Raw genomic sequence first — 27,459 nt, forward strand, 5'->3', positions numbered from 1 at the left:
TGACATATTGGGGGCTCGGTGGCTTGCCTGGTGAGACTGCAGGTTTGGTTTAAAATGGAGTTGCTTAGGCTAAGGCCGGAGGCCATCCTGACAGCCAGCTCCCCCTGGGACACAGGGTGCCCAGTGTTCAGAGGGGACATGTGTCCCCAGAAAGTCACGCAGTTGGCCAGAGGGGTGTTCAGGAAGACGGAGGCTGGGGACGTATAGCAGGGACATTCCTGGGGACACTGACAGCAATGACGACCTGGCACCTCCCGCCTCTCCTCATGGGATGTCAGTGCACGTGGGAAGCCACAGGCAGAATGAGGCCCATGTCCCCACTGCTGTTAAATGAGATGATAGCATGATCCTCATCCCTGAAGACGGAGCCATTGGGCTCCTGCTTCCAAATCTCCTGGGTCTTTGGAAACTAGAGACATGTTCATGAGCCCTCCCTGTCATGACAGGCCTCCCACAGGCAGCCACCTGCAATGTGTCCCCACGCCCCCCATCCCACTGAACATCACACAGCTGCAGGGTGACATCATTCACGATGTGAGGTAGCCAGAGACATACAGCCCTGACCCTACTGCCTGCCAGCTGTGTGACCCCAGACAAGACACTGCCAGTCTCTGGGTCTCCTCAAACTCCTCTTCACAGCCAAAAATCTCCTGGTGACATTGTCAACACACACCGCTTTCTCCTCCCCTCTCCTCTCAGTCTTTAACACAATCTGGTTTAGCTTCTGTCCCGTCTCTCTCCTGGAACAACTACTAGCAAGATCACCAAGGACATCTGCATTGTGTTTGAGTGGCAGAACCAAGGTTTCTTGTTTGTTTTCCTCCTGAATTTGATTCTCACGATGATCTTAACAAGAAAAGCTACGTAAAACAAATCAAGAACAATTTTAAAACTGGGCAGGAGAGACACTTGGTTAGAAGGGTGCACTTGAGAGTGAGTCAAGTCTCCAAACTTTGCTTTCCCCATGTTGAATGAAGAAAATAATAGAACCACCTTCTAGAATTGTGATAAGGATATGAGATCCCATGGAATGTGAGCGGCTACGGCCTCATTACTGTTTATTCCCCTTGTCATTTCCTAAACAACACAATTATATAGAACTCACATTGCATTAGTATTAGAAGTTATCTAGAGATGATTAAAAATATACAGCTAGAGGTTCTGTGCAATACTATGCCATTTTATGGGGTGGGGTGACATCCTGGAACCAACCCCTGCAGCCAGGGAGGACCATTTTCTGGATTTAATGATTAGGAAGTGACTGTTTTGTTCCCTCCTGACCACTAGGAGGCGCACTTCCGGGAGAAGAAACGCGGGCGGAAATAGTCTAAAAGCTGGTTTTGGCTTCTATTTCTGGCGGAAGTAGATCCCCGTCCTAGGTCTTGGTTCTGAAAGCATTCCCAAATTTTCCATGTAGTCCGGAGGGAAAGGAAAATACATTTTCACTTTTACTCCTACATATTAATGTCCAGTAAAGCACAGGTGCACTGGGCATTTTTGTAGCGTTATTTCTCGGGCACGTCCTTATTTTCTTCGAAGGACCCGGAGCCGGAAGTGCCCACCTTTTCCCTTCCAGGACCCTCAGGTTACGTCCCATCAGCCCTTGCGCGCCGTCTTCCTCTCTCTTCCTCGGCGCTACCTTCGGAGGTGGCCTCCATTCGTATTCGGTGAGTCTTAATCGTTCGCCATCCGCATTTGGGGGGTGACCACCGGGCCCCTTCACCCCTTGGTGAGAAGGCCGCCTCCTTTGCGTGGTCGGTTTTGTGGATATTGTCTTTGCTGGCCTCCTGGGACGTGCATGGGAACAGCCAAGCGGCCCGGTGCGGTGATGGCGCTTTGCCTCCCAGGGCCGCTTGCTCTCTTACGGAGGCCGCCTTGGGCCAGTCGGAGCTGCGGACGGCTTGATTGATCCCTGACAGCTCCTGGTGCATGTTAAGGCCAGACTACGCGGACTCTGGGGGCCGTGGAGCGACCCGAATCCTGGGTGACAGCTCGCGGCCGGGATCTGCGGGTCACCGCGCGCGCTGGCCAGAGTGCCCTTGTGCATTTATTTAATTGTCGCGCCCTGTGGCCCTGAGCGACTGTCAACAAAAAGACGACCCTTCAGTGCATTCGATCGGTCATTAACAAACTCCCGTAGTGGGTCCGGATTCCTGGAAAATGGCACTGGTCCCTTACCTTCGAGGAGAGCATGGTGTTAGGGGGCACCTGGTGCGCGGGGGACAAAGCGAATTGATGGCTGTGAAAATGACAGGATTGTGGTAGAGGGAGATGGGGTGGCCGGGAAGTCCACCTTGGGGATGGTAACTGACAGTCCTGGGTAGAATCTGGTTCTCGGGTTGGCTGGGTTTTGGGGGTGCAGAGTGGTTTTATGCATGGTTTTGAGGGTATCGGGGCTGCAGCACCCTTCAGGAATTGTTTTGTGGAACATTTATTTTGTGCCAGGCACTGGGCAGGCATGCAGTGTGCCAATGTCTTGTGCATTTTGCAAATAAGAAGAGGACTCACGGCTTAAAAGACCATCTGGGAGTGGGGAGACTTTGGGGTGTGGGGGTTTGCTGTCCTTTGCAAGTGAGAAGGTCTTGGGTTCCGTTTTGATTTCAGTAGCTGTTCTGGGGGGCTGAGGTGACCCCTGACCTCCTGAGATCGCATCTGGAGAGTGCCTAGTATTCTGCCAGCTTCGGAAACAGGAGGGAGAGCAAGCCTAGCAGAGGCACCCATTCCATTCCCAGCTTGCTCAGTAACTGGTGATTGGAAGACACTCTGCGACACCACTCAGGCCCCAGCCAAGCCCTGGACAGGAGCCCCTCGGGAGGATTCTGCTTCAGCGGGGATCTCCATTTTCCTTTTAGGCACCATGGCTGCCCTCAGACCCCTCGTGAAGCCCAAAATTGTCAAAAAGAGGACCAAGAAGTTCATCCGGCACCAGTCAGACCGATATGTCAAAATTAAGGTAAGTACGTGGTTCTGGGTGGGTGTGAACGTTGAGGTGCGGGAGGGAATTACTGTGTGTGGCCTCACCTGGTCTAAGCAGCTTCTGACAGGTGAGCTGGAGTGTGGTTGGCCTGAGAGCTCTGCATAGGAACTGGGGTCTCCCCAATAAATAACAGACCCTGGGCTGCCCTGGGGCCTTTTGAGAACTTTTTAGATTTATGCCACATATTTGAGGTGGACTTAGGACTGCTGAGACCCAGACAGAGATTGTCCCTGGTTTTTTGGTTGTGAAAACTCATGTCCTAAGAGCAGTGAGGACACCCGTGCTCTTCATCTCCCCAAAGACACAGCCCCCCTGCATCCCAGCCTGCTCTGTTTGTCTTTCCCGTTGCTTAGGAGTGAGAGTGGGGGTCTCCACTTCCAGTGGGTAAATCTAGGAATTTTTTTCTCTCCCCCCATCAAAGGAGGAGGAAGTCTTATTACCCAAGGGCACCTAGTGTCTCGCATCTTCTCTTTCATTTGTTCTCCTTTAAAAGAAAGGCTGGCAGTTTGCCCAGAGACCAACCCACCTGTGCCTTCCTTGTTTCAGCGCAACTGGCGGAAACCCAGAGGGATCGACAACCGGGTGCGGAGGAGGTTCAAGGGCCAGATCTTGATGCCCAACATTGGTTACGGGAGCAACAAGAAGACCAAGCACATGCTGCCCAGTGGCTTCCGCAAGTTCCTGGTGCACAACGTCAAGGAGCTGGAGGTGCTGCTCATGTGTAACAAGTGAGTCGGGTCCCTCCTGCTGCGGGGCTCACGAGTCTGCGTGTCTGGGCAGCAATTACGGGGTCCGTGCGGCGGGGTTGCTCATTCCACTGCAGCACTCACAACCTCAGGCCTAGGGAACACCTCCATCTGTGCTGTGGCAAGAGTCATCTGGCCACTGAGGTGGAAGAGCGGCCGCCTGCCTGGGTCAGGGCTTTAGAGCCAGGTGCCATCTGGAGTTTGGAAAAAGGCCTGTGGGCGGAGAGAAGGGCTTGCACAAAGCGGAGGGCACGTGGAGGGACACAGGCGCTAGGTTCTACGTGTTGATGCAAGTTAGGCATTTGGGCAGGCTCTGTGGGAGACTTGGGCTGCTGCAGTCAGGACTGCGGCAGGGAAATGAGAGCAGTTTGTCACGGGAGGGGCCCTTGACACTTGAGGGAGTGGAGAAGATGGGGAGAGTGGCTAACTGGTGCCATCTGTGCGCGTTCCCAGAGCTCTCCTTAGTGGCAGGCGATGACCATCCGGCCAGGTGGACAGCTACAACTCAGTACCCAAACACAGGGTTTTCTTGAGGCAGGGTGGGGATACTGACTGGGGACCGAGGCCAGGAGCACTTGATCACTGGGCCACGTGTGCACCGTCTTGTTTGAAACCATGTTGTTTCCAAGAGCAGCTGCACTATTAACCTCCTGAAGTACAGCATGATATATATATATATATATATATAAATCTCCATTTTGGGGCATTTGTTTTTAAAACAACTGAAGCAGGGAAGCTTATACAGCTGGTTGTTGTAGCAGTAAACAGCTGGGACACATGTGGAAAGGCGGCAGAGTGCTGGGACCGGGCGTCAGACAGCCACTCACTGATGGTTGTGTGGCCATGAGGGAAACGTGCTGCACCTTAAAACAGTAGGTGCAGCCATTGTGGCTGTTGTGTATGCAGGTGGCAAAGACCTAAAGTATTTGAGGAAAATGAAGCATTTAAGCGTGACTGTGAGGCCCTGCTCTCTGCCCTCACTGCTTGCTGTTGGAGTGCTTGGGTCCTCATTCAAAGTGTGGCTCTGAGAGTCCTGAGGAATGACGGGTTAGAACAGTGTACCAAGTGCCGCTGGTGGGCTCTGTCCTCAGTAGTCCAATTGGAGACCCTTGGCTCTATTCAGACTGTTGGACTTTGCCCTTGGTCACTTTGCAAGTCCCAGTACTCTATGGACAAAGCCAAGCTCCCTGGGGCTCTGGAGTTGGTGGATCAGCCGGGGTGTGCGGGCAGCCTTTGAACCTGGGGTCTGGCTGCTTCCTCCCAGACGTGTCAGTCTCTTGCTGTGTGAGCTGGGAAGTCACGTCCACCACTGTGGACCCTGGTTTCCTCATCTAAAACGGAGGTGGCTCACGGGGCCATAGTGAGGACTTAGGAGAGTGACTCCCACCAGGATTTGGGGGTCTGTGGGCCTCATTCAGCACCCCTAAGTGCATTTCCCAGGTGCCTGCCAGGCTGGGCCTGCTCCTCACCCCTGTGCCTGATTCTCTTCCAGATCTTACTGTGCGGAGATTGCCCACAACGTTTCCTCCAAGAACCGCAAAGCCATCGTGGAGAGAGCGGCCCAGCTGGCCATCAGAGTCACCAATCCCAACGCCAGGCTGCGCAGTGAAGAAAATGAATAGACACTTCAAATGCACATTTTTTGTGTGCTTAAATAAAGCCACAAGCTGCCACCTGGCTTTTCCTGCCTTGGTTTTGTTTCGCTTTCTTGACTTCACTGGACAGCTTGTCACAGAGGTGGTCCTTTGGCCTGTCACCTGTGGGGTCCTCCATGAATGGAAGATTCTGGATAAGGGGTTTGCCAGGGGCACTAGGCCCTTGCACAGGGAGCCAAGGGTTGCCTGGGTCAGCTGAAGTTGGGGCTGGGGAAGAGGAGGAGAGGCTTGGCCTGGGACCAAGTGGTCGTGTTAGCCCCGCCCTCGTGAGAATTGAGAAACTGCAATTTTGCGTAAGTTTTGGGGGGGGGGTGACCAGGGATTGAACTCTACGGCACTTGACCACTGAGCCGCATCCCAGCCCTGATTTGTTTTTCATTTAGAGACAGGGTCTGAGTTGCTTGGTAGCCGCTTGCTCAGGCTGGCCTCAACACGTGATCCTCTGCCTCAGCTGAGATTACAGGTGTGCACCACTGCACCCTGCCTGCCAGGCACAATTCTTACAACATGTCCCCAATAAGACTAGGGTGATGAAGCTCAAAATCTTGAATTCGGTGTCCTCAACAAGGTTTGATTCTGCTTTTGCAAGACGCAGTATTTTAATGTGGTAGTGCTTGCCTGGTACCTCGTGAACAAGACGGAGAGATGGTTCTAGGCCTTTCGCCCCCCTCTATCCCAGCTCATCTAGCAGGACTGGCACACTGGTCACAAGAGACAGGCCACGAGGTCCAGTAGGTGAGTGTGTTGCAGGTTGGTGTTGATGCACAAACTGGTCATTTTTCAGGGTTTCTTTAGATTGACTTGGGAAGGATATTGAAGATGGGGTTCAGCTTTGGGAATAGGAACTGTAAGGAAAAATCGGTAGCAATTTAGGATCTATTCTTTATTAGCTTTGCTTGTCACAGAAAAAAAAAAGCTTTGGCCTGTTTTTATTTAAATTCAATACTAGTAAAGTCTAGTATTGAATCTCAGATCTTCAGGACACAAACTGGTTATGCCTCAGTGGTGAAGGAAAAGTGATTCGTACTTTCCTGTTTCCCGATTGGTTACATCATTTGAAGGTAGAAATGAAACATTAGGGGGAACCCTTCAGGTCCTTGTCCTGTGTATCCTCCCTGCAAAAAAGGCCCTCGTACTTGTTTTTTTGAAATTTAGAATGAATAACTCAAGTATCTGAACTGGTTTCTTTGGGGGTGAGGGTTGCACTGGGGATGGAACCCACAGCCTCACGTGCTGGAGGAATGTCCTACAACTGGCTGACACCCTCACCCTGATATTTTTCCATATTGAGGATTGAACCCGAGGGTGCTCAGCCACAGAGCTACATCCCCAGCCTTTTTGGTTTTTGAGACAGGGCCTTGCTAACTTCTCAGAGGACGGGCCTCAAACCTGGAATCCTCCAGCTTCAGCCTCCCCAGTTACTAGGATTACAGCCATGACCCACCTGCCACTCCATTAAGACTCTTGGCCAGAGCACTACCTTAATGGCAGCAGAGACCCCAGATCACTTCAAGAGGAGGAGGACGGGTGGGGGTGAGGAGCCAGGGACACGGGAGACGGCGACTGAAGGCTGTGCATTTCTGAGTGCGGGTGAGTGAGGCAGGGACTCCCCAGTTTGAAGGAGCCAGAATAACTGGAAGGGTGACAGGTCACTGGAAAACACTGTCCCCCAACAACATCCTGAGTGAAAGGGCCCACTGTTGGCCTCGCGGTTGGGGCTGGGGGCCTGCGAGATTGGGTCCCTGGAGAAGGCACTGTAGCCCCAACCCGGGGCCAAGAGCCCCCGGTGAGATGAAGGACAGAAGTCAGGCCCCGGTCTTGTGGCTGGGAGGCCGGGGTTTGCTGGACTCCTCCTGAGCAGCAAGACATCTAGCTGAGCTCCATCGAGTCCGTGCTGGGGGCTGAGGTGGAATCCTTCTGGATGCTCTCGAAGAGGATGGTGAGCTCGGGGTTGGTTCGGATCTGGGCTGAGAAGTCGGCCATGCTGGGGCTCTTCCCCGCCTCGGGGATGGTCAGCAGGGCGGCCACGGCCCTCATGGCGGAGCGCTTCAGCTCGTCCTGCTTCTCAAACTCCTGCTTCACTGAGCCGGCTTTGACCTACAGTGGGGGGGGAAATGGGTGGAGCTGTCCTTCAATCGTGGCCTCACCACCCAGGAGGCAGCCTCCCTTTTGGTCCTCCCCACCTTCAAGCCAGTCCCTGCAGTGACTTCAGGGTGGCCTGAGGCTCCAGCCTGGCATCTTGGCCTCATTCTAACCGGTCTCCTGCATCCCAGCACTCCTTTTTTTTTTTGTTTTAAATCTTGAGACAGTCTCCCAAGTTGCTGAGGCTGACCTTGACCTTGCAATCCTCCTCCCTCGGCCTCTCTTACAGCCCTGCACCACCACACCCAGCCACCTTGACATTACTAATTAATTCCTCGTGCTGGCCGCTTCCCCTAAACAATCCTGTGGGTCCACAGGCCTGGGTTCAATGGCTCTGCCCTCTTATAGGGGTGACCTTAGGTAACCCCTTCTTTGGGCCTCCGTCCCCCATCTGTAAGTCAGCCTTCCCTTGACGGAGCTGCTGTGAGGACTGATGGACTTCTCAGATCCGTATCTGATCAGGATTATTTTGATTTTTTCCAGAAAGATAAGGCTGCAGACATGAGGTCTGGCAGAACACCCGATAATCAAATATATTAATATCTCTCCCATTTAATATATGAGTATTATGAATGGTCCAGTCAGAGGGAATTAAAGATTGAACACACCTCAAGCCAGTTCAGGTTTTGCTGTTCGATTCTGGCGTGGCCGGGGGCCCCACAACATGACAGGCAATTGCAGCACCCCCCAATGCTTTTTTTTAAAAGAAATGTCATTTGGAGACAGGGTCTCATTAAATTGCCCAGACCATGAACTTGGGATCCTCCTGCCTCAGCCTCCCGAACCACTGGGTGTGCATCACCACGCCCAGCTCTAGAACAGGTTTGCTACTGTCTTAACAATATGTGAGGTGAATAGAGAGCCTACATCCTGGGAGCAAATTTTCCCCACTCACACATCAGACAGAGCACTAATCTCTAGGGTATATAAAGAACTCAAAAAGCTAAGCACCAAAGAAACAAATAACCCAGTCAATAAATGGGCCAAGGACCTGAACAGACACTTCTCAGAAGAGGATATACAATCAATCAACAAATATAAGAAAAAATGCTCATCAATCATCTCTAGCAATCAGAGAAATGCAAATCAAAACTCTAAGATTTCATCTCACTCCAGTCAGAATGGCAGCTCTTATGAAGACAAACAACAATAAGTGTTGGCGAGGATGTGGGGGAAAAGGCACACTCATACACTGCTGGTGGGACTGCAAATGGGTGCAGCCATTATGGAAAGCAGTATGGAGATTCCTTGTAAAATTGGGAATAGAATCCTCATTTAACCCAGTTATCCCTCTCCTTGGTCTATACCCAAAGGACTTAAAATCAGCATACTACAGGGACACAGCCACATCCATGTTTATAGCAGCAAAATTCACAATAGCCAAACTGTGGAGCCAACCTAGATGCCCTTCAGTGGATGAATGGATAAAAAAATGTGGCATATATTCACAATGGAATATTACTCAGCACTAAAAAGAGAACAAGAACATGGCATTTGCAGGTAAATGGATGGAGTTGGAGAAGATAATGCTAAGTGAAGTTAGCCAATCCCAAAAAATCAAATGGCGAATGTTTTCTCTGATATGAGGAGGCTGACTCATAGTGGAGTAGGGAGGGGGAGCATGGGAGGAATAGAGGAACTCTAGATAGGGCAGAGGGGAGGGAGGGGAAGGGAGGGGTAGGGGGTTATTAATGATGGTGGAACATGAGGATCATTATTATCCAAAGTACAGGTATAAAGACATGAATTAGTGTGAATATATACAACCAGACATGTGAAAAATTGTGCTCTATATATGTAATAAGAATCCTAATGCATTCTGTTGTCGTATACAAATAAAATTTACATGAAGAAAAGAAATTTTAAAAAAAACATCATCTCCAACCTTATGGATGCATGTCTGTCCTCTTTAAGCTTCAATATAAAAACAGACCTTCTTTTGGTTGATTTCTACATTTTCAAAGTTCACATTAGTTCTTTCATTCCAGTTTTTTAGTTTTTCTGGTGCCTGGGATTGGACCCAGCGTTACTTCACCACTGAGCCTCATCCCCCGCCCCTTTTAGTATTCCTTTTTTGAGACAGGGTCTCACTAAGGGGCCTAGGAGTCTGGCTCTGGGATTTCTTAGTTGTGTCGTCTCGACCCACAACTTGGCCTCTGAGCCTCTGCCCCTCTGCATGGGAGACGGTCAGCACAGGAAGCTCCTGGCCGGGCGATGGAGAGGGGTGAACGACGGCCCTTTCAGTAACTGGAAACTGAATGATTTGCAGGTGACCCGCTGGGTGATCCAGGCTCGGGCTGGGAAAGGGGCCTACCTTGGCGGTACAGGTGGCTCTCAGTGGCTCAATGAGCCGGTCCACCCTCTGCAGGACAGGCACAGGACACAGGGCGGCCAGCCGTGCTAGCATGATGAAGGTCAGCATCTGCCCAGAAGGAAGAGTTCTTAGTGAAGTTGCCCAAGAACAAAGACAGCGGGCCCAGAGGACGAGGAGACACTCTGTACCCCAAACCTGGGGCCCAGGGTGAAACCAAGTCCCAACCGGGCCCTGCCTGAGTGGGTCGCTGTCTGGGCCTCGGTTTCCTCATCTACAACATGTGACGGGTGACGCTAAACCTTATCCGGTACAGTTGGCTGGCCTTGCGGAGGGGTGCATGAGAAGAGGTGCCAGGGGACAGGGGGGCTCTCAAGTTCAGATGCTCCTGGGGTCCCCAGAGCCTGTCGGTAAGTAAAGAAGCCAGAGAGGGCCTGAAGGGGAGCAGGAGCAGAAGTCCCAACCACAGCAGGGACCCAGCTCCGGCTCCTGGTATCTAGGGTGGCTGCCGGCACTTGGAGAAGGTTGGAGTGTGTCCCTCCAAGAATCATGGACTGAAAGCTGGAACCTGGATGTGGCCGTGTTGAGAGGTAGTGTGCCTTTAAGAGGCGGGGCCTAATGGGAGGTATTTAGGTCATTGGGAGCAGTTTCCTTGCAAGGGCTTCATGTAGTTAGCAGAGGACCCTGGTTAGTTCCACAGGGAGGGAGTGATAAAAAGCAAGTCAGGCCAGGCATGGGGGCAGACTCCTGTAATCCTGGCTGCTCACAAGGCTGAGGCTGGAAGATTCCAAGTTCAAGGCCAGCCTTAGCATCTTAAAGGAAGCCTGTCTCAAAAAAAAATAAATAAAAAGGACTGGGGTTCAATCCCTGGAGTTCAATCCCCAGTACCATAAAACAAGACAAAAACCAAGCTCGGGTCTCACGAAGTTGCTGAGGCTGGCCTCAACCTTGGCGATCCTCCTGCCTCAGCCTCCCCAGTTGCTGGAATTACAGGCATGTGCCACTGCTCCTGCCAAGACTCTGCTTTTAAGGGCTGCCAATAGGTGACGTAATCTGCTGCGTGGGCATGGCTCTCTTTCAGGAGGCCATGATCAGCTCTCCTTTCCTGCTTTACCATTTGAACTCTTATGCATCTATCTCTGGCACTGTGAAGCCTCCAGCTATGAAGTTTCACCAGAGCCAAGGAGATGCCAACACCATCCTCTGCACCTCCAGAATGGCCAGCTAAATATTACTGATGGATGTAATGATGGATGGATGGATGGATGGATGGATGGATGGATGGATGGATGGATGGATTACAGTGCTGGGTTTTGAATCAGGGCCCCCTTCATGCTAGGCCACATGCCTCCTGAGTAGCTGGAATCACCACACACTATCATGGTCCCTACCTCTTTTTTTAAAAAGTTCAGGTATTTTGTATCCAGGCTCAGGCTCAGGTATTTTGTTATAGCAGCAGAAAACAGCCTGATACGGTGGGAATGTGGGGATGTGGTCCAACATTACTGTATTTCTTTTCTTTTTATAGTACTGGGAATTGAACCCAGGGTCCTCTACCACTGAGTCACCTCCCCAGCCCTTTATTTTTCATTCTACATTTTGAGACAGGGTCTTGGTAAGTTGCATAGAGCCTTGCTAAATTACGGAGGCTGGCCTCAAACTTGCAATCCTCCTGCTTCAGCCTCCTGGAATTATAGGCTCTTTCTTTTTTCTTTGTCTTTCTTTTGATTGATTTATTTATTTTTTAAAATTTGTTTGGTACCAGGAGTTGACCCCAGGAGTGTTTTACCACTGAGCTGCATCTCCAGTCCTTTTGCTTGGGGATAGGGCCTCACTAAGTTGCTGAGATTGGCCTTGAATTTGTGATCCTCCTGCCTTGGCCTCCTGAGCGGGGGAGAGGGCTCACACCTACCCGGATGTCATAGTGGTCCTTCAGCCCGTCCTCCACGTGGTTCAGGAACTCACAGATGTCCAGCTGGCCCAGGCAGCTCTCGAGCAGAGAGTACATGCACTCGAAGGCCGCCTTCCGCACGTCCAGCCCGTCGTCCACCGTGTGCATAAAGGGCCCCATCTCCACCTGCGGGAGGGAAGGACAACATAAGTTGGGGGGATGTGGCCCCCACCCCGAGTTCCTGCCCCACCCCCACCCTCAGATGCTGACCCCAAATCCCAAGTCTCAGCCTGCAGCGCCCTTTCCCCAGATAATGATCACAGTAAAAAGAACCGTTGATTTCACCCACCACGCAGACTCTGGGAGTCCTTGGTAAATGACGCTTGGGGGTGGGGGGGGTGCTGGGGACTGACCCCAGGGTCTCACACACACACTCTACAACTGAGCCACATCCCCAGCCACACAGTTGGCGTCTTCCTCAAGCACTGCAAGTGTCTGAGGAAGAAGACGCTATCCTTAACCCCATTTAAGGCTCAGAGAGGTTAATTAATTTGCCCAAGGAGACACAGTTAGCCTAAGGTTAAAAATCCAGGTCCTGGGGGTGGTGCTGGGGTTGTGGTTCAGTGGTAAAGCGCCTGTCCAGCACGTGTGAGGCATTGGGTTCGATTCTCAGCACCACATAAAAATAAACAAATAAAATATTTTTCTTTCCTTTGCCTTTTTTTTTGGGGGGGAGTGGGGGTACCAGGAATTCAACTCAGGGGCACTCGGCCACTGAGCCCCTTCCCCAGCCCTATTTGGTATTTTATTTAGAGACAGGGTCTCACGGAGTTGCTTAGCGCCTCGCTTTTGCTGAGGCTGCCTTTGAACTCGAGATCCTCGTGCCTCAGCCTCCAGATGTCATAGTGGTCCTTCAGCCACTGGGATTGCAGACGTATACCACTGCATCCGGCTCGCTTTCTTATTTATTTTAACTGGAGATTGAACCCAGTGCAGCAATTTACCATTGAAATTCATCCCCAGAATTTTTTCCTTGATTTATTTATTTTTTTTTTAGTCTGAAACAGAGTCTCACTAAGTTGCTGAGGCTGGCCTCCAACTTGGCGATCCTCCTGCCTCAGCCTCTGCAGTTGCTGGAATTACAGCCATATGCCTCTGCTCCTGGCAAGACTCTGCTTTTAAGGGCTGCCAATAGGCTACGTAACCCACAGTGTGGGCATGGCTCTCTTTGAGGAGGCCATGATCAGCTCTTTGGAGACAGAAACCACATCAGGATCACCTGTGGATCCTGTCACTCAGACTCCACTCCTGAATGTTGAGTGGCAGCCTAGAGTCACCAGCATCTACCGGCAGAGCATCTTTTATCCAAAATGCTGAAGACCAGCAGTGTTTGGGATTCTGGGATATTTGAGCATCCATGAAGAGCTACCTTGGGGGTGGATCTCATGTCTAATCACGAAATTCACTGCTGTTCCATAGACACCTTACGCACACAGCCTAAAGGCGATTTTATACACTATCTGTGGCGTCCTTGTGTTTGGACACCAGGTCACGGGTGGAACTTTCCACTGGCGGCATCCTGTTGTCAGCACTCGGCGAAGAGTTTTACAATTTGAAGCCTTTCAAAATTTGAACTTTGGGCCAGGCACCGTGGCGCAGGCCTATCATCTCAGCAGCTGTGGAGGCTGAGGCAGGAGGACCATAAGTTGGAGGCCAGCCTCAGCCACCTAGCGAGGCCCTACGGAGGCCGGAGAGGCGGCCTCCGTCCCAGGCCTCCCGGCGGGGACAGAACTAACAAGGCGGCCCAGCTCTGCTCGGCACCTCTCGGATCAGGTCCCGGCGGATCTTGGTCTCCTGGTAGAGCAGGGGCAGGATGTCCTGCAGCAGGTCCCGCACCAGCGAGGGCTTGTTGTGCACGGCCGAGTTGAAGAAGGTCAGGGTGGCCCTGCGGACGTTCAGATCCGGGTCCCGCAGGCTCTCCATGAACTCTCCTGCAAGGGGACAGCGAGGGGGGCTAAGGGACACAGAGCCAGAGACAAGACCCCCTGCCCCCTGGTGACCGTGAGGGGCGCAGACCTGGCTGGATGCGATGGACTCAGTGAGCAACTACTTTGTGCCAGGTCTAAGCACCCTCAAAGCTCAGAAGGCAGGGCTTCCGTTCCAGAATGTTCCACCGAGCTACGGGAGCCTCAGAGAGTCTGAGGTGCTCCTCTGAGCAATGACAGAACGGCTCCCAACTCTGCTCCCCAAAAATGGGACGGGGGAGGGGTGCTGGGGATGGAACCCAGCACCCCTCCCCCGTCCGACATGGGGATGAGGTGGCCTTTGGGTCTCTGGCTGCCCTTGGCTAGAGAAGGAACATCAATCAGTCCAAGGTCAAGGGCTGTGTGGGGGACCGGGCGGGATGAAGGGTGGGGACAGCGCTGCTCACCAATGTAGCTCTTCAGGAGGGGGTCGATGGGGTGGGGCTGGTCTGAGATGAGGAACTTGACCGCGGTGATGACCATGCTTCGGGTGTGTGGCTGACCTGGGTGACAGGGACACGCAAAAAAGAAAGACTCAGAGAGGTTAAGTTCATATCGAAGGTCACACAGCAGATCCAGAATTCCTGGCCAGGCTCTCCTCCACTGAGTCTGCCTTCTCCAAGTTGCGGCTGTGTTCTCCAAGGCTAGGCAGCCCGGAGGCCAAGGGGATTCCAACGGAATTGAGGCCAACCCCAAGCCTGGGAAGGAAGACCTGCCTCCATTTGGTTTTGTCCCTTGCTTTCCGTGGGGGAAGGTTGAAGAAAGAGGAGGAAGTAGGTTTTCCTTAATGAGTGAAAGAAAGAATGACATCAGGAGAGACTCTGGCATGTCTCTGCATGGCCTGCTTGGGATTCCAAACATTGAAAATAAGAAAAACCAAGCCAGCCAGGTGCGGTGGCCCATGCCGATCATCCCAGCCGCTCAGGAGGCTGAGGCAGGAGGATGGCGAGTTCAAACCCAGCCTCAGCAAAAACGAGGCCGTAAGCAATTTAGTAAGACCTTTTCTCAAAATAAAAATAAAAAAGTGCTGTGTACCTTAGCATGTGTAAGGCCCTGGGTTCGATCCTCAGCACCACATAAAAATAAAATAAAGATGTTGTGTCCATCTACAACTAAAAAAAAAAAAAAATTCAAAAAATTAAAATAAGGGGCTGGGGTTGTGGCTCTGCAGTAGAGCGCTCGCCTGGCACATGCAAGGCCTTGGGTTCCATCCTCAGCTCCACATAAAGATAAATAAAATAAAGATATGGTGTCCAATGAGAGTCATTAAAACTATCTCAAAGTGTTGAAAAAAATAATTAAAAATAAAATAAATAAAATAAAATGCAGGGGTGGAGCCTGCAGACGGGGAGGGCTGAGTGCGCATGCGTCAGGAGGGGTCTGGGCAGGTCTGCGCTCTGTGTCCCTCTCTCTCTTCTGCAAAAAGAGAGACCTCCGAGTCCCAGGAAAAGTCCCTCTGTGGCTCCTCGGAGTTGGTCACAGAGACACTGGGACCTGGAGAAAGGGTCCCCCTGTGCGTGGGCTGCTTGCACACCCGGGGACCAAGGAAGGGCCCCCTCCGGGGCAGGGTGGCGTCTGTCCCTCACCTGCAGCCAGCTGCTTGCGGAAGCGGGGCAGCAGGAACGGGGGGTTGACGAGGACCAGCCTGCCCACGCACTCGGCCAGCAGCCCGCGGGTGCCCTCGTCGGCGTCGGGGCAGCGCTGGAAGAGCAGCGCCCACACGTCCTCGGCGTAGGGCTTCAGGGCGTCGGGCTGCGCGGCGCCCAGGGCCTCCCGCAGCGAGTGCAGCAGCAGGTACTGTCGCCGGGGCTCGGCGGCGACCTGCGCCAGCAGGAAGGGCAGGAAGTCGGGCAGGTTGCCCGCGCCCACTCGGCCCAGCGCGTACGACGCGGCCGCCCTCACGTCCTCGCTGGGGGACCCCAGCGCGTCCAGCAGCACCGCCTTCAGCTCCCGCTGGGGACCCGGCCCGGCCACCTGGCCCACTTCTGCCAGCGACAGGAAGGCCAGCACCTTGACCCCGGTGCTCGAGTGCGGCGATCGGGCGTCGCACACCAGGCGATGGGCGGTGGCCGCCGCCTCTTGGGGACACGCGCTGGACAGGGCGGCCACGCAGCGCGCCAGGGAGTGGAAGGCCTGCTTGGCCAGCGCTGGCCCGCCACCACCCTCCGGGTCATAAACGGGCGCGACGAGCAGGTCGATGAGCTCTGCGTAGTCCACGCAGGGTGGCCGCGTCCCCACCAGGGCCTGCAGGAAGCCCTCGGCGGCCACCAGCACCCCCGCGGGCAGCAGAGGCGATCGCAGGAGCCGCAGCAGCTCCGCCAGCACCGGGCCGCTGACCTCGGCCACAGAGGCCGGCTGGGCCTGGGTCACCGTGGCCAGGAAGTCCACGGCCAGCTGGGCCACGTGCATGTCACTCTCGCTGACCAGCGCGGGCAGCTCGGCCAGCACCGCGCGCACGGCAGAGGGCGGGAGGTGGAGTCCTTGACTCTGCGCCAGGGCGGCCAGGGCGGCCAGGGTGGCCAGCCGCAGTGCCCGCTGGTTCTTGCGCAGGAAGGTGGCCAGAATGGGCAGCGCCTCGGCCAGGATGGGTTGCATGTCGAGGCGCAGTGGGGACCTGGCCACCAGGGTCAGAGCCTTGACAGCGGGCAGCCGGGTGATCTCGTTGCGCAGGCGGTCCAGGAGGAGCAACAGGGTGGGCTCCAGGTCATCCCCAAGACGGTCACCTAGGTGGCCCACCAGGTGGCCCGTGCAAGAGATGGCCCTTTCCTTGACCTCCTGGTCCAGGTCGGTGGCGCGGAGTCGTGCCAGGGTGGCTGCGGACATCTCTCCCACGTAGGGCTCCGGGTCCAGCATTCGAGGCTTGTCCAGGGGCCACAGGGTGCGCACCAGCTCCTGGAGCACCAGCAGGGCCTCGGCTGCCATCTTGTAGAAAGGGTCGGCCACGCAGGCCATCACAGGGGGCAGGAGGGTGGGCAGGTGCGGGTGGAAGGCCTCGGCCGGCTCTGTACCCAGCAGCCCCTGCAGGAAGGCCAGGGCGTCCATCCGGATGGTGGAGGAGCTGGAGCGGTCAGCAATGGAGAAGACGATGCCTGCAGGTTGGGCACAGAGATCACGGGGTCGTGAACGTGACCCTCCATGGGATGGAGTAGCCACAGAGGCCCCTTACGCAGAAGTTCCCAAGTGGCCATGGATTGGCCAGTAGCCAGGGCTGAGGGACCCAAGGCCAGGGAACTTTCTAGAAAGCAGCAAGTCAGGCCTGGAATGTTCTCCCCCACTGCCCGTGAGGAGCTGAACAGGGGCTCAGCCTGAGACTGGGGCCCAGGCTCCCCTCGGGGCTGAAGGCACCAACTCAGGGCCTTGGAAGAGGCCAGAGGAGACCCCCGGGGCCGCCCAGCCTACCTGACATCAGTACCGGCATGTACCCCGCCAGGCTGCCAGGGAGGACGCCGGCCAGCTCGGTCAGAAGGCTGAAGCAGCCCTGCCGGGCCCTGATGCTGCGGTCCTTCAGTTGTCGCTGCAGGGCCTTGATGACCAGGGGCACCTGTGGACAGGAGGTGGGGGGCTCAGGGGCCACCCAGGAAACCCGCCCCAGACCACCCACTCCCATGGGGCTTGGCCCAGGTGCGTCCCCAGGGAAGATGCCCATCGAGGACAGGATGCCTTCCTGAGCGCTGAGTGCTGGACTGATGGACACACAGACCGGCAGAGGTAGGGACGATTCTGGTGTCCATTAATGTAACCAGCTCCAGGTCACCCAGGAAGTCGGCCTGTGGCTGCTACAGGTCATGAGGGGGAAGCAGGAGCCTGGCTGAGCCCACAAGGGGGACCTTGGCCTCCTCAGCTAGATTCTCTTCCCCGTGAGCTTCCGCCCAGATCTGCATCTCCAACCCCAGACTCCGGGGCCTTCTGCCAGCCGGAGGACAGAGCCACCTGGGCCCCTGCCATGGTTTGGCTGTGGCTCGCGACTCTCAAAGGTTCCTGTTTGGGAGGCTTGATTTTGGAGGAGGGTGGGATCTTGAAGAGGTAGACGCAGTGGGGTCTCTGGGGACGCTGCCTGCTGAGTGGGACCTCGGTTTTCAAGGGAGGCTTGTTACAGGGAGAGTGAGCCTGGCCACCCCTCTCTCTCTTCTGGCTTCCTGTTTCACCTTGGGATCTCCTCCTCGGCCCACGTCCCAGCCGTGACGCCATCTTGGAGGATGTGAGCAGCAGCGAGGGGAGCCCTCACCAGAGCCGAAACTGTGCTGTTTGCTGTTTGGACTTTCTTTTTTTTTTGTTGTTCTTTATTAAATTATTATTTATTCTCATTTGTTATCCCTGATGACAGAATGCAATTCACTTCATATTGCACATAGAGAGCAATTGTTCAAGTCACTGGTTCTGCACAAAGTATTTTCACTGTTTGGACTTTCTAACTCCAAACCACTGAGCTAAATATACTTTTTTTTTTTGGTGGGGGGCTGGAGGTTGGTACCAGGGATTGAACCCTGGGGGCACTTGACCACTGAGCCCCATCCGCAGCCCTATTTTGTATTTTATTGAGAGACAGGGTCTCAATGAGCTGCTTAGCACCTTGCTGAACTTCTTTTCTTTAGTAAGTACCCAGCCTTCAGTATTTTGTTATAGGAATGGAAACCAGACTATGAGAGCCAGCCAATGAAGACTTTGAACATGTAGAAGTTTAAACATAATCCTCCTCTACCAATTCTCCCCCTTCCCAGGGAAAAGCACTTCTGCTTTAGCCAGAAACTTGAAAGTCACATGACACCGGCCTGTCCAATCAATCAGCGAGACCCAATGATTCAACCCCAAACCTACTTCTCTAGGCTCTCTGCCCTACGGCTGGCACTAAGTCCATCACTGTCTCTTGCCACCTGGACAGTTGTAACGACTTCTGGTTGGTTTCTAGCCTTGACTTTGGTCTCATTACAATCCATTCCCCACGCAGCAGCCAAAATGAGCTTTTTCAAATGCAAACTGGACCTTATTCCCCTCCTGTAGCTCTGCCTCCTGCTAGAATAAAACACACTCTGGAGCCAGGCGCTACGGGGCACGCCTGTCATCCCAGAGACTTGGGAGGCTGAGGCAGGAGGATCGAGAGTTCAAAGCCAGCCTCAGCAAAAGTGAGGCCCTAAGCAACTCAGGGAGACCCTGTCTCTCAATAAAATGCAAAATAGGGCTGGGGATGGGGCTCAGTGGCCGAGGGTCCCCTAATTCAATCCCTGGTACCCACTACCCCCCCCCCACAGACACACACACAAGACTGTGTGGCCCAGTGGTTAGGGACTTGATCTGCATGGTTCCCTCTGTGTCTCAGCACCTCGCACACAGATCCATGCACAGAACAGCAGCCAGGCGGACAGTGGGGTGGGCGGGAGGAGGGGAGGGCAGATGGTGAGCAGGTGACGGGGCAGAGGCGTGACCCACCTGTCCCCGCAGCATGTGCAGGTTGCTCCCCGTCTGGGTGGGTTCCTCCACAGCCTCCAACCACCCCTTGGGGGGCCGGGTTTGCCGCAGCATCACGATATAGGCCCCGAAGACATCGGCCTTGACGTTCTCCTCCCGCTCCTTGAAGCGGCGGATGAGGGCGGGCGCCAGGGTGCAGAGGAAATCGGGCAGCAGGTCGGGCCTGGAGCCAATCAGGGCCGCGATGCACTTGGCCGCCGCCCGGCGCACTTTCCAACTCATGTCATCGTCGTCACTGTACTCGTCCTCGCTCTCTGGGGTGGGGACAAGGCACACAGCCCTATTTTGTGTTTTATTCAGGGACAGGGTCTCACTGAGTTGCTTACGGCCTCGCTTTGGCTGAGGCTGGCTTTGAGATCCTCCTGCCTCAGCCTCCCGAGATCCTCCTGCCTCAGCCTCCCGAGATCCTCCTGCCTCAGCCTCCCGAGATCCTCCTGCCTCAGCCTCCCGAGCCGCTGGGATGACAGGCATGCGCCACCTTGTCTGGCTAATTTTTCAAGTACTTTCGACTCACAGCGGGTTGAATGTGTAGATGCAGCCTGTGAGGAGCTGAGCCTGATGTATGGCAGGGGCATCCTGGGAAGGTCATGCCCACCTCCAACCCCCAGGACAGGGGCATCCGCCCACCTTGTTCACTGAACTCGCTGTCCTCGGTCTCCATCTGCTCCTCGTCCTCGTCGCTGTGGTCGTTGTAGTTGGGATCGTGCTTGAGGTACTGGAGGCAGAGGCTGGTCACGTTGGCCACATGAGGGTCCATCTCCTTGGGACACCTGAGGGTGGGGCCCAGGGGTGGGTCTTGGAATCTTACCACTGCGAGGCCCCACCAACGCCCCCCTCACCCCACTCCCTGTTCCCAGCTCTCCCTGCGGCACCTACTTCCTCAAGAAGGCCTCGAAGGCTTGGAGGCAGGACTCCCGGAGTTCATCGTCATCCAGGTTGCAAAACTCCTCCACCAGGGGCACCAGGCGGTCCAGGTGGGCCCCTGCAGGGCCAGGCAGGTCAGCTAGGCCACACCCTTCTCTGGGTCTCCCCAGCCCACAGCCCGCAGCTCAGCCCCGCGCCTGCCGCCCTGACCACGGCGAATTCAACTTCGAGGGCTCACAGGCGAGCAGGTGCGTGTGGGAACCCTGACGCTGCCACCTGCGTGCCTTGAGCAGGTCACAAGACTTCTCTGAGGCAGCCCGTACTGACGACTTTACAGGCAGGGTGACAACGCCCACGGGGCAGAGACTTGGCGAAGATAAACGCATCCTGCAGATCAAGAGCTTAGCCCAGGTCCTGCCGGAGGAGCTTCTGTAGTCCAACCATTATTTATGGTCTTGCTTTATTTCCTGCACGAGGCTGTAAGTCCCCGGATGGGAAAAGGGGAGAGGCAGGTACTGCCCTCACAAGACCAGGCAATTGGGGACGGCCGTGGTCCCCAGGCTTTAGAGGATCCTGCTTCATTGACCCCCTTCCTCACAGTGCAATAAATGATGACCTGGAGACCCCCCCCAACACTCTTTCTAGCTTCTACTTTGGGAACCTGGGACCCCAAAGTTTCCTACTCGACCAGCCCTGAGCCTTTTTCCAAGCCTGTGCAGGATTCTGAGGGTCACTAAGGAGTGGCTGCTGTTTGGGATGGTAAGACAGATGTGGACGTGTGGGTTGGGGCGTCCGCGTTGGAACGTGCAAAGCCCCCTTGCCCTGACACCACCAGGGGCTGGGTGGGGGTGGTGACCACAGGTCCACTCCATCTTGTTCTAGCTTGGAACGCCTATTCAACGGGTCTGAGGGCAAATTCAGAGCTGCCTGCTATATTCAAAGGCTGCCTGAGGTGAGGCAGAAGGAAAGATGGCGTCCAGAGAGGTACAAGGCAATTTGGGGGTGGGGAGAGGTGATGGAAATGTCCTGCATCTGGACCTTTGCATACGCCGTAGCTTCATGCATGTCTCCAAAGGTCAAAAAGCACTAAAATGCTCTCAAAGGCACTTCAGATGGTGTGGTTCATCGGATGCACATTATCCCCCAATAGCATTTTTTTAAAAATCCAAACCTAGCTCACAGATTGTTATTAAGGTAACTTGGTCACAGTAGGAGGCTAATGGTCTGGCAGCCTGACTTAGAAGGACCTGGGAACCTCTGAGCCATAGAACTGAGGGACCTAAGCCCCTTCCTTAAGGGGCTTGCACTTTCCTGGACCCTGAGCTCAAGTTTGTGCAAGTCTTGGGCTCAAGAACCCCCTCGAGCCCCGCCCCTCGAGCCCCGCCCCTCGAGCCCCGCCCCTCGAGCCCCGCCCCTCGAGCCCCGCCCCTCGAGCCCCGCCCCTCGAGCCCCGCCCCTCGAGCCCCGCCCCTCGAGCCCCGCCCCTCGAGCCCCGCCCCTCGAGCCCCGCCCCTCGAGCCCCGCCCCTCGAGCCCCGCCCCTCGAGCCCCGCCCCTCGAGCCCCGCCCCTCGAGCCCCGCCCCTCGAGCCCCGCCCCTCGAGCCCCGCCCCTCGAGCCCCGCCCCTCGAGCCCCGCCCCTCGAGCCCCGCCCCAGGCGCTTCAACCACGCCCCTTTAGCTAGCACGTGGTTCCTAGGCCCCGCCCCTCGAGCCCCGCCCCAGATGCTTCAACCATACCCCCTTAGCGAGCACGCGGTTCCCAGGCCCCGCCTACATCTTCCAAGGCCCCGCCCCCTCACCGAGGCGGTGGCCGGCCTGGCGACCGACGCTGCCCAAACACTGGATCAGAGTGCGGATGGCGGCTGGGCTGGCGGGGGCGCGCGGGCCGGGCAGCCGGTCCAGCAGGTGATCGGCGAGCTCCACGAAGAGGTCGGTGCTGCAGGCCGCCGCCAGGTGGCCGAGAGCCACGACGGCCCGTTTGCGCACGGCCAGGCGCGGGCTGCTCAGCTGGGGCAGCAGACAGTGCAGCAGGCTGGCGTGGAAGGTGCCCAGCGGCGCGCCCAGCCTGCGACGGCCAGAGCGGAGCGTCAGGCTGGGGGCCCCAGACACACGGTCCCCCGGTCCCCATCCTCTCCTGTCCTTCTCCCCCAGAAAAATGGCAACCAGGTGGCCCTTGGAAATAGGCGCTCTCCGAGGGTGACAGTGTGACCTCGGGACGGCCACATGGCCTCTCAGAGCCTGTTTGATGGGGACAACCAAGCTTTCCTTTGCAGGGCTGCTGGACGGTTAAGGGCCTGGTGTTCAGCAATGCTAGCCTGCAGCTGTGAGTGTCCCCCGCCCTCACTGCCCAGGGCAGCCTCCCTCACCTGCTCAGCATGTCAGACAGGATGTCTAGGGCCTCCAGCTGCACAGCCACGTCTTCCTGCTGGGCGATGGCGCTGGTGAGCTGGCCCGTGATCTTCCGGCACACGTTGGTGGCCAGCCCAGAGCCTGTGCGGGATGCATGGTGGGCAAGGTGGGCATATTTCCTTTGGGGGAAATATGTGCTTTCCTTATAAAGGGGAGGAGATGCGGGCAGAGACCTCAGCCCTGTCAATACTGAGCTGCTAAGTAAATCGCTATGAAACTGAGGTAGCCGGTCCCTCCAGAGACACCACGTTACTTCTTTAAGCTACACAGTTTAGGATTGATTACTTGCCGCTCAAAGCACTCCTAAAGGACATAAGAGTCATGGATTTAAATGGATCCAATCTAAATTCTCTACCATGGTGACCACGGGTAAGTTTCTTTCCTTCCCCTTTTAAACTTGGGCAAAGAATAGTGCCCTTGGGCAAAGAATAGAGTCCTGGGGTCCCCGGTACCTGTGGCCGCGGGGGGCAGCTCTGAGAGGACCGTCTTGAGGCCGATGCCGGCGATGTCTCGGAGCTGTTCCTTGTCTGACCGCAGGTTGGCACACAGGGCATCCACAATGGTCTCCACCTGGTACTCCTTCACTTTGCCCACCAGGGGACCCAGGCTGAGCAGGGAGGGAGATGGGTCCCAAAGCCCCAGATTTAGCCTAAATCAGGCTGTCCCCCCACCCTTAATTCCCCAGGCTTCTTCTGGGGCCTCATGTACTGAGGAAAATGGCCGCGTTCAACTAGGGGACCCTCTGTGTGGCTAGAAAGAAAGGTACCCTCTGGCAATTCCAGCTAGCTACCCAGGAGGCTGAGGCAGGAAGATCTCTCAAAGTCTGAGGCCGGCCTCAACGACTTACTGGGCTCTGGGCTGACTTTTGGGAGAACCCCAGACTGAGTCACTGTCCCCAAGGAGGGTGACACTCACCACTTGACCGCCAGGTTCTGCACCTCCCCATTCTTGTCATCCAGGAGCCGAAGGAGCATCTTGACCACCTTGCGCTCGCTGTCCTCGTCCAGCTGGATGGAGTCCTTCTGCAGCTCGGACATCAGGTCGCTGGTGGCCATGAACCTGGGGAGGAGGGACGGGGCACAGGAGGAGGTCCTGCCCTTAGACCAAGGGACCTCGGACTGCAGCCCTCATCCTGCAGGGGACTGTCAATCACGCCAGACCCCAGCTCTACTTTCTGAATCAGGGGGTCCAGGTTGCAGCCTGAGAATGTGCATTTCTAACAAGCTCCTGCATGATGTTCAAGGTCAAGGCCTTCCCCACGGGAGACCACTGTCCTAGGCCAGGCTGGTGGGCCCTGGGCATGTTTCGAAGGCCAGCACAGATGGCCGAACAATAGGGCCACAGACACAGCTCACTGGCTGGGCTGGGCACCAGAGTCGAGCGCTTCATGCACTCACAGGTGGGTGGCCCAGTGCCTATGGTCTGAGGCCCTGTCCCTGGCATTTGAGACGGCAGTGGGAGTCTCAGCGGTTAGGACAGGGAGACTTGGGGCTTCAGAAGAGGACTTGAGCTCTCGGTAGTGACCAGCTTGCAAATGTCTTTTCAATCGTTTGAGAGACCCTGTCTCCAAATAAGAAGGTAGAGTCCCCCTCCCTGGTTCAATCCAAAGTACTAAAAAAAAAAAAAAAAATTGAACATTTGAATGATTGCTGGGTGCAATGGCGCACGCCTGTCATCCCAGTGGCTCAGGAGGCTGAGGCAGGAGGATCTCGAGTTGGAGGCCAGCCTCTGCAACTTAGTAAGGCCCTAAGTAACTTAGGGAGACCCTGTCTCTAAATAAAATATATAAATGCTGGGGAGGTGGGCTCTGGGCTGGAGGAGAGGACACGGCCGGGCTGACAGTGTTTACCTGTGGGCCAAGGTAAGGTTGACGGAGGAGGGTTTGGCTTTGAGCCAGGTCAAAAACTGAGGTGGCCACATGCATCGACAGCTCTGCTCAGCTGAGGGGACATTATGAGAAGGAAGACAAGGTCTGCAAGCTGCGTTTTTCCGCTGCAGGACACGGAAGCCCTGCTCAGCCTCACAACCCTGGGAATGTGCTCCCAGGAAAATCCTTCCTTCTCTACCTGTTGAACTCCTATTCAACCATCAAGAGCCCAGCTTAAAATGCCCCAGCCTCATAGGTGACACCTCCCTGCTTTCCGCCCCCAACACACTTAAGCACAACTGGACAGGATCTTTTCAGAGCACCTTGAATCCCTCTGTTACAGTCCCCGCTGGGCTGCAAAGCAAATTTGGTCACCAGAGCCGTTCTCCCTTTTGATTTTGAACTTGGCAGAGAGCAGGGTCCCTGAGGTTCATCGCTGGGACACCAAGCTCAGCAAAGAACAGGTGTGCAGACGGCCTGGGGGCCAGGGTGAGGGCAAGAGAGGAGGCAGAGCCAAAGAGCTGAGTGTGGAAACCCAAAGGCGGAATTCAACTCTTGTAAAAATATGCCTCAGTGTTTCAGATGCCCAGCTCGGAAACCAGGCTCAGAGAGGGTGCAGGAACTGCCCAAGGTTACACAGCAAAGCGGGTGGAGAACCGGCTCACCGGACAGGTCTCCTGGTTCCTCAGTGGAGATTGAGTTTTCCAGGAATTATCTGGAAGTTTCTGTAAGGTTTCTCCAAGTTGAGCCATAATGAGGCGGGGATCCAGGAAAACGAGCCTGGCACCCAATGCTGGGGGCGATGCAAGTTGGGAGTGGGACCCTCATTTGCAGTGACTGGTCCCCTCCAGGAACCAGAGGAACACAGTGTGCTTCCCTGCAGGGAATCCCTAGCAGCGCTCTGTTGAAACACTTGGCCACAGGGGCATCTGGACAGCTGGTCACAGGGACCCAGCCCCCTGGTATTCGGACTTTAAAAATAGACACCATTCTCATAGGCTCGGGGTGGTTTTAAGTGTTCTTGAGGCCACTGGCAAGGGACAGACTGTTGGCTGGCACGGCCAACTCTCTGCAGACTGCACTGGAGGCCCAAGAAACTGTGGTGCAAATCCCCAGCGCTGACCATGTGACCTTGGGCAAGTCACCGCACCCCTCCCAGGCTCTGGAACAAGGGACAGAGCAATCACTACTCAACCCAGTGGCTGGGTGGACTGGAGGAGATTACTGTGGGGAGCGCAGCACAGAGCCTGGGACACAGCAAGCATTTGTTGAGCACCTACTGTATACCCCCCGCATAGACTCTGGGTCACCAAAAAGAAGTACAAAGTCTTTGTGGTTCAGGAGCTTAGGGGAGGTGTGCAGCCCTGTCTGCAGTCAAGAGGCATCCCCAAGTGGTGACAGTTGAGTGGGAGCTGACAGATGAAGCGGGAGGTCAAGGAGGTGCCAAGGATTGGAGAAGGGATAGCGCATGGCTGGTTTGTGACGTGCACAGAATCACAATGGTGGCCCTCGATCAAAATCATACCTGGAGCTGACTGTCTCAGGACTCCTACCTCATTTGATCCTCACACCAACCCTGAGGTGGCTCTGTTACTATCCCCGTTTTGAAGAAAAAGGAACTAAGGCTCAGAGCAGTTCAGTAACTTGCCCAAGGTCACACAGCCAGGAAACGGTGGGAAATGGAATCTGAAGCCAAGCTCCAAGGCCCTATTGGGGGAGGTGGGGGGCGCTTGAGGGGTACTGAGGAATGGATTGCCAGAGAGGGCAGGGATCAGACCCCAAGAGCAGGTCTCAGTCTCCTCACAGGACAGGAACTGGATTCCGTGGGCCTGGTCAAGATCTTGGCCTACGGATTAGACTAACCTGGATGTGGACCCCAAGTTCTCCACTCCTTAGCTACATGATTGTACTAAGGCCCTTCACAAGCCTCTGAACCTCAGTTTCCCTACCTGTAAAAAGCGGTTAAAGTGACAGCGTGTCTAATAAGTGGGTGTGACTGCGCTGGTCTCCCATCAGCTTGGAGGGTGCAGAAAAATTGGCCCATGGGACCAGGGGCCCTTCTCTTTGCTGGGCCTCAGTTTCCCCCGAGACCGAGGCCTTGGCTGGAGGCTTGACTTTCTTTCTAGCTCTGTTCCCAGTGGTTCTGGGAGAAGGGGCAGGAGGTGGCTCTCCCAGAACCTAGAAGTCCAAACCCCAACCAAGACCCGGTGCCTGCGGAGCCCCTCATTGTGGCTGTGGGTGAGCCGTGGGGAGGAGAGGGGATGAGGGGACTCAGGGGACCTGAGTGATCTGGAGAGAGAGAGAGATGGGGGGGGGGGGGTCAGATGACTTGGAGAAGAGGCCAGAAGAGGGGATGGGGAAGAGGGGGAGGGGGAGGGGGTGTGGTCCCGGGTTTCAATGGTGGGGGGTGGGGGGGGCAGAAGAGGCTGGCGCTGGGAGGCCCAGGAGAGAGGCTGAAAGGGAGGCCTGGGGTCCCCCCCAAGGCTGGGAGTGAAAGAAGAAAGAAGAGGCCCAGGAGGGGGGGGGTGCGAGGGGCGGAGCTGGGGCTCGGATGCGGGGTGCACGGCGGGAAACGACTCAGGGACACAGGGACTCGGGTCCCCGAGGGTCCCCGATGGCCTCCAAGCGGGGGAAGCGGGGGAGGGGAGCGGGGCTTGGTGGCGGGCTGCACGGTCCCCGGGAGGGTCCCCGGCCTGGGGCTGGGGGAAAGGGGGGCCCCGGGTGGCCGTGGAGGCGCGACCCGGGGGCGCACCTGAAGTCCTTGTCGCTGGACGTCATCTTCTCCAGGAGGCTGGAGATGTGGAAGGCGGCGGTGCTCATGGTGGTGGCGCCGCGGGGCCGCCGGCGGGAGCGAATATGGCGGCGCGGGCGCCCCCTCCCCCGCCCCGGCGCCGGCTGCGCTCACGGGACAGAAATAGCAGCCCCCGCCCCGCCCGCCCGCCCGCCGGGCCCCTGGACACCGCCACCGCGGCCGCCTGCACCTCCCCAGGGATCGGGAGCTCACCCCCCCCCAACGCCACCGCGGGGCGACACCTCCCGGGGCGTCCTGGGGTCCCTTGGACCCCGATCGCTGCCACGGACAAGGCATCGGAGCCCGTTAGTCATCCCAG

At 55.8% G+C, this 27,459-nt stretch overlaps 2 protein-coding genes and 1 non-coding gene across 4 annotated transcripts; 2 read left to right on the plus strand and 1 right to left on the minus strand.

The window, feature by feature from the left end:
- The first annotated feature begins 1,522 nt into the window (after positions 1-1,522).
- Rpl32 (ribosomal protein L32) lies at positions 1,523-5,412 on the plus strand. The gene is made up of 4 exons (XM_005333788.5): positions 1,523-1,667; positions 2,853-2,953; positions 3,524-3,705; positions 5,216-5,412. The coding sequence occupies exons 2-4, from the start codon at positions 2,858-2,860 to the stop codon at positions 5,343-5,345; spliced, it is 408 nt and encodes a 135-aa protein (XP_005333845.1). The 5' UTR covers positions 1,523-1,667; positions 2,853-2,857; the 3' UTR covers positions 5,346-5,412.
- Positions 2,635-2,774, plus strand: LOC120891925 (small nucleolar RNA SNORA7). The gene has a single exon (XR_005736516.2). It is a non-coding gene; the product is annotated as a small nucleolar RNA SNORA7 (small nucleolar RNA).
- An 834-nt stretch (positions 5,413-6,246) lies between the features above and the next one.
- Positions 6,247-27,249, minus strand: Cand2 (cullin associated and neddylation dissociated 2 (putative)). Of its 2 annotated transcripts, XM_078033444.1 has the most exons (16): positions 27,102-27,176; positions 24,332-24,422; positions 23,398-23,541; positions 22,935-23,089; positions 22,440-22,563; positions 21,873-22,138; positions 20,086-20,191; positions 19,837-19,979; positions 19,171-19,463; positions 17,146-17,287; positions 15,333-16,835; positions 14,154-14,249; positions 13,544-13,713; positions 11,744-11,908; positions 9,835-9,942; positions 6,247-7,475 (listed from the first exon to the last, which is right to left on the minus strand). In XM_078033444.1, the coding sequence occupies exons 2-16, from the start codon at positions 24,400-24,402 to the stop codon at positions 7,248-7,250; spliced, it is 3,714 nt and encodes a 1,237-aa protein (XP_077889570.1). In that variant the 5' UTR covers positions 24,403-24,422; positions 27,102-27,176; the 3' UTR covers positions 6,247-7,247. The 2 variants fall into 2 exon arrangements, with proteins under 2 accessions (XP_077889570.1, XP_077889571.1); XM_078033445.1 differs by lacking the exon at positions 24,332-24,422 and having other exon boundaries at positions 27,102-27,249.
- Positions 27,250-27,459: the final 210 nt, after the last annotated feature.

Source organism: Ictidomys tridecemlineatus, chromosome 16 (genome assembly GCF_052094955.1).
Source record: "Ictidomys tridecemlineatus isolate mIctTri1 chromosome 16, mIctTri1.hap1, whole genome shotgun sequence".
Lineage (NCBI taxonomy): Eukaryota > Metazoa > Chordata > Mammalia > Rodentia > Sciuridae > Ictidomys > Ictidomys tridecemlineatus.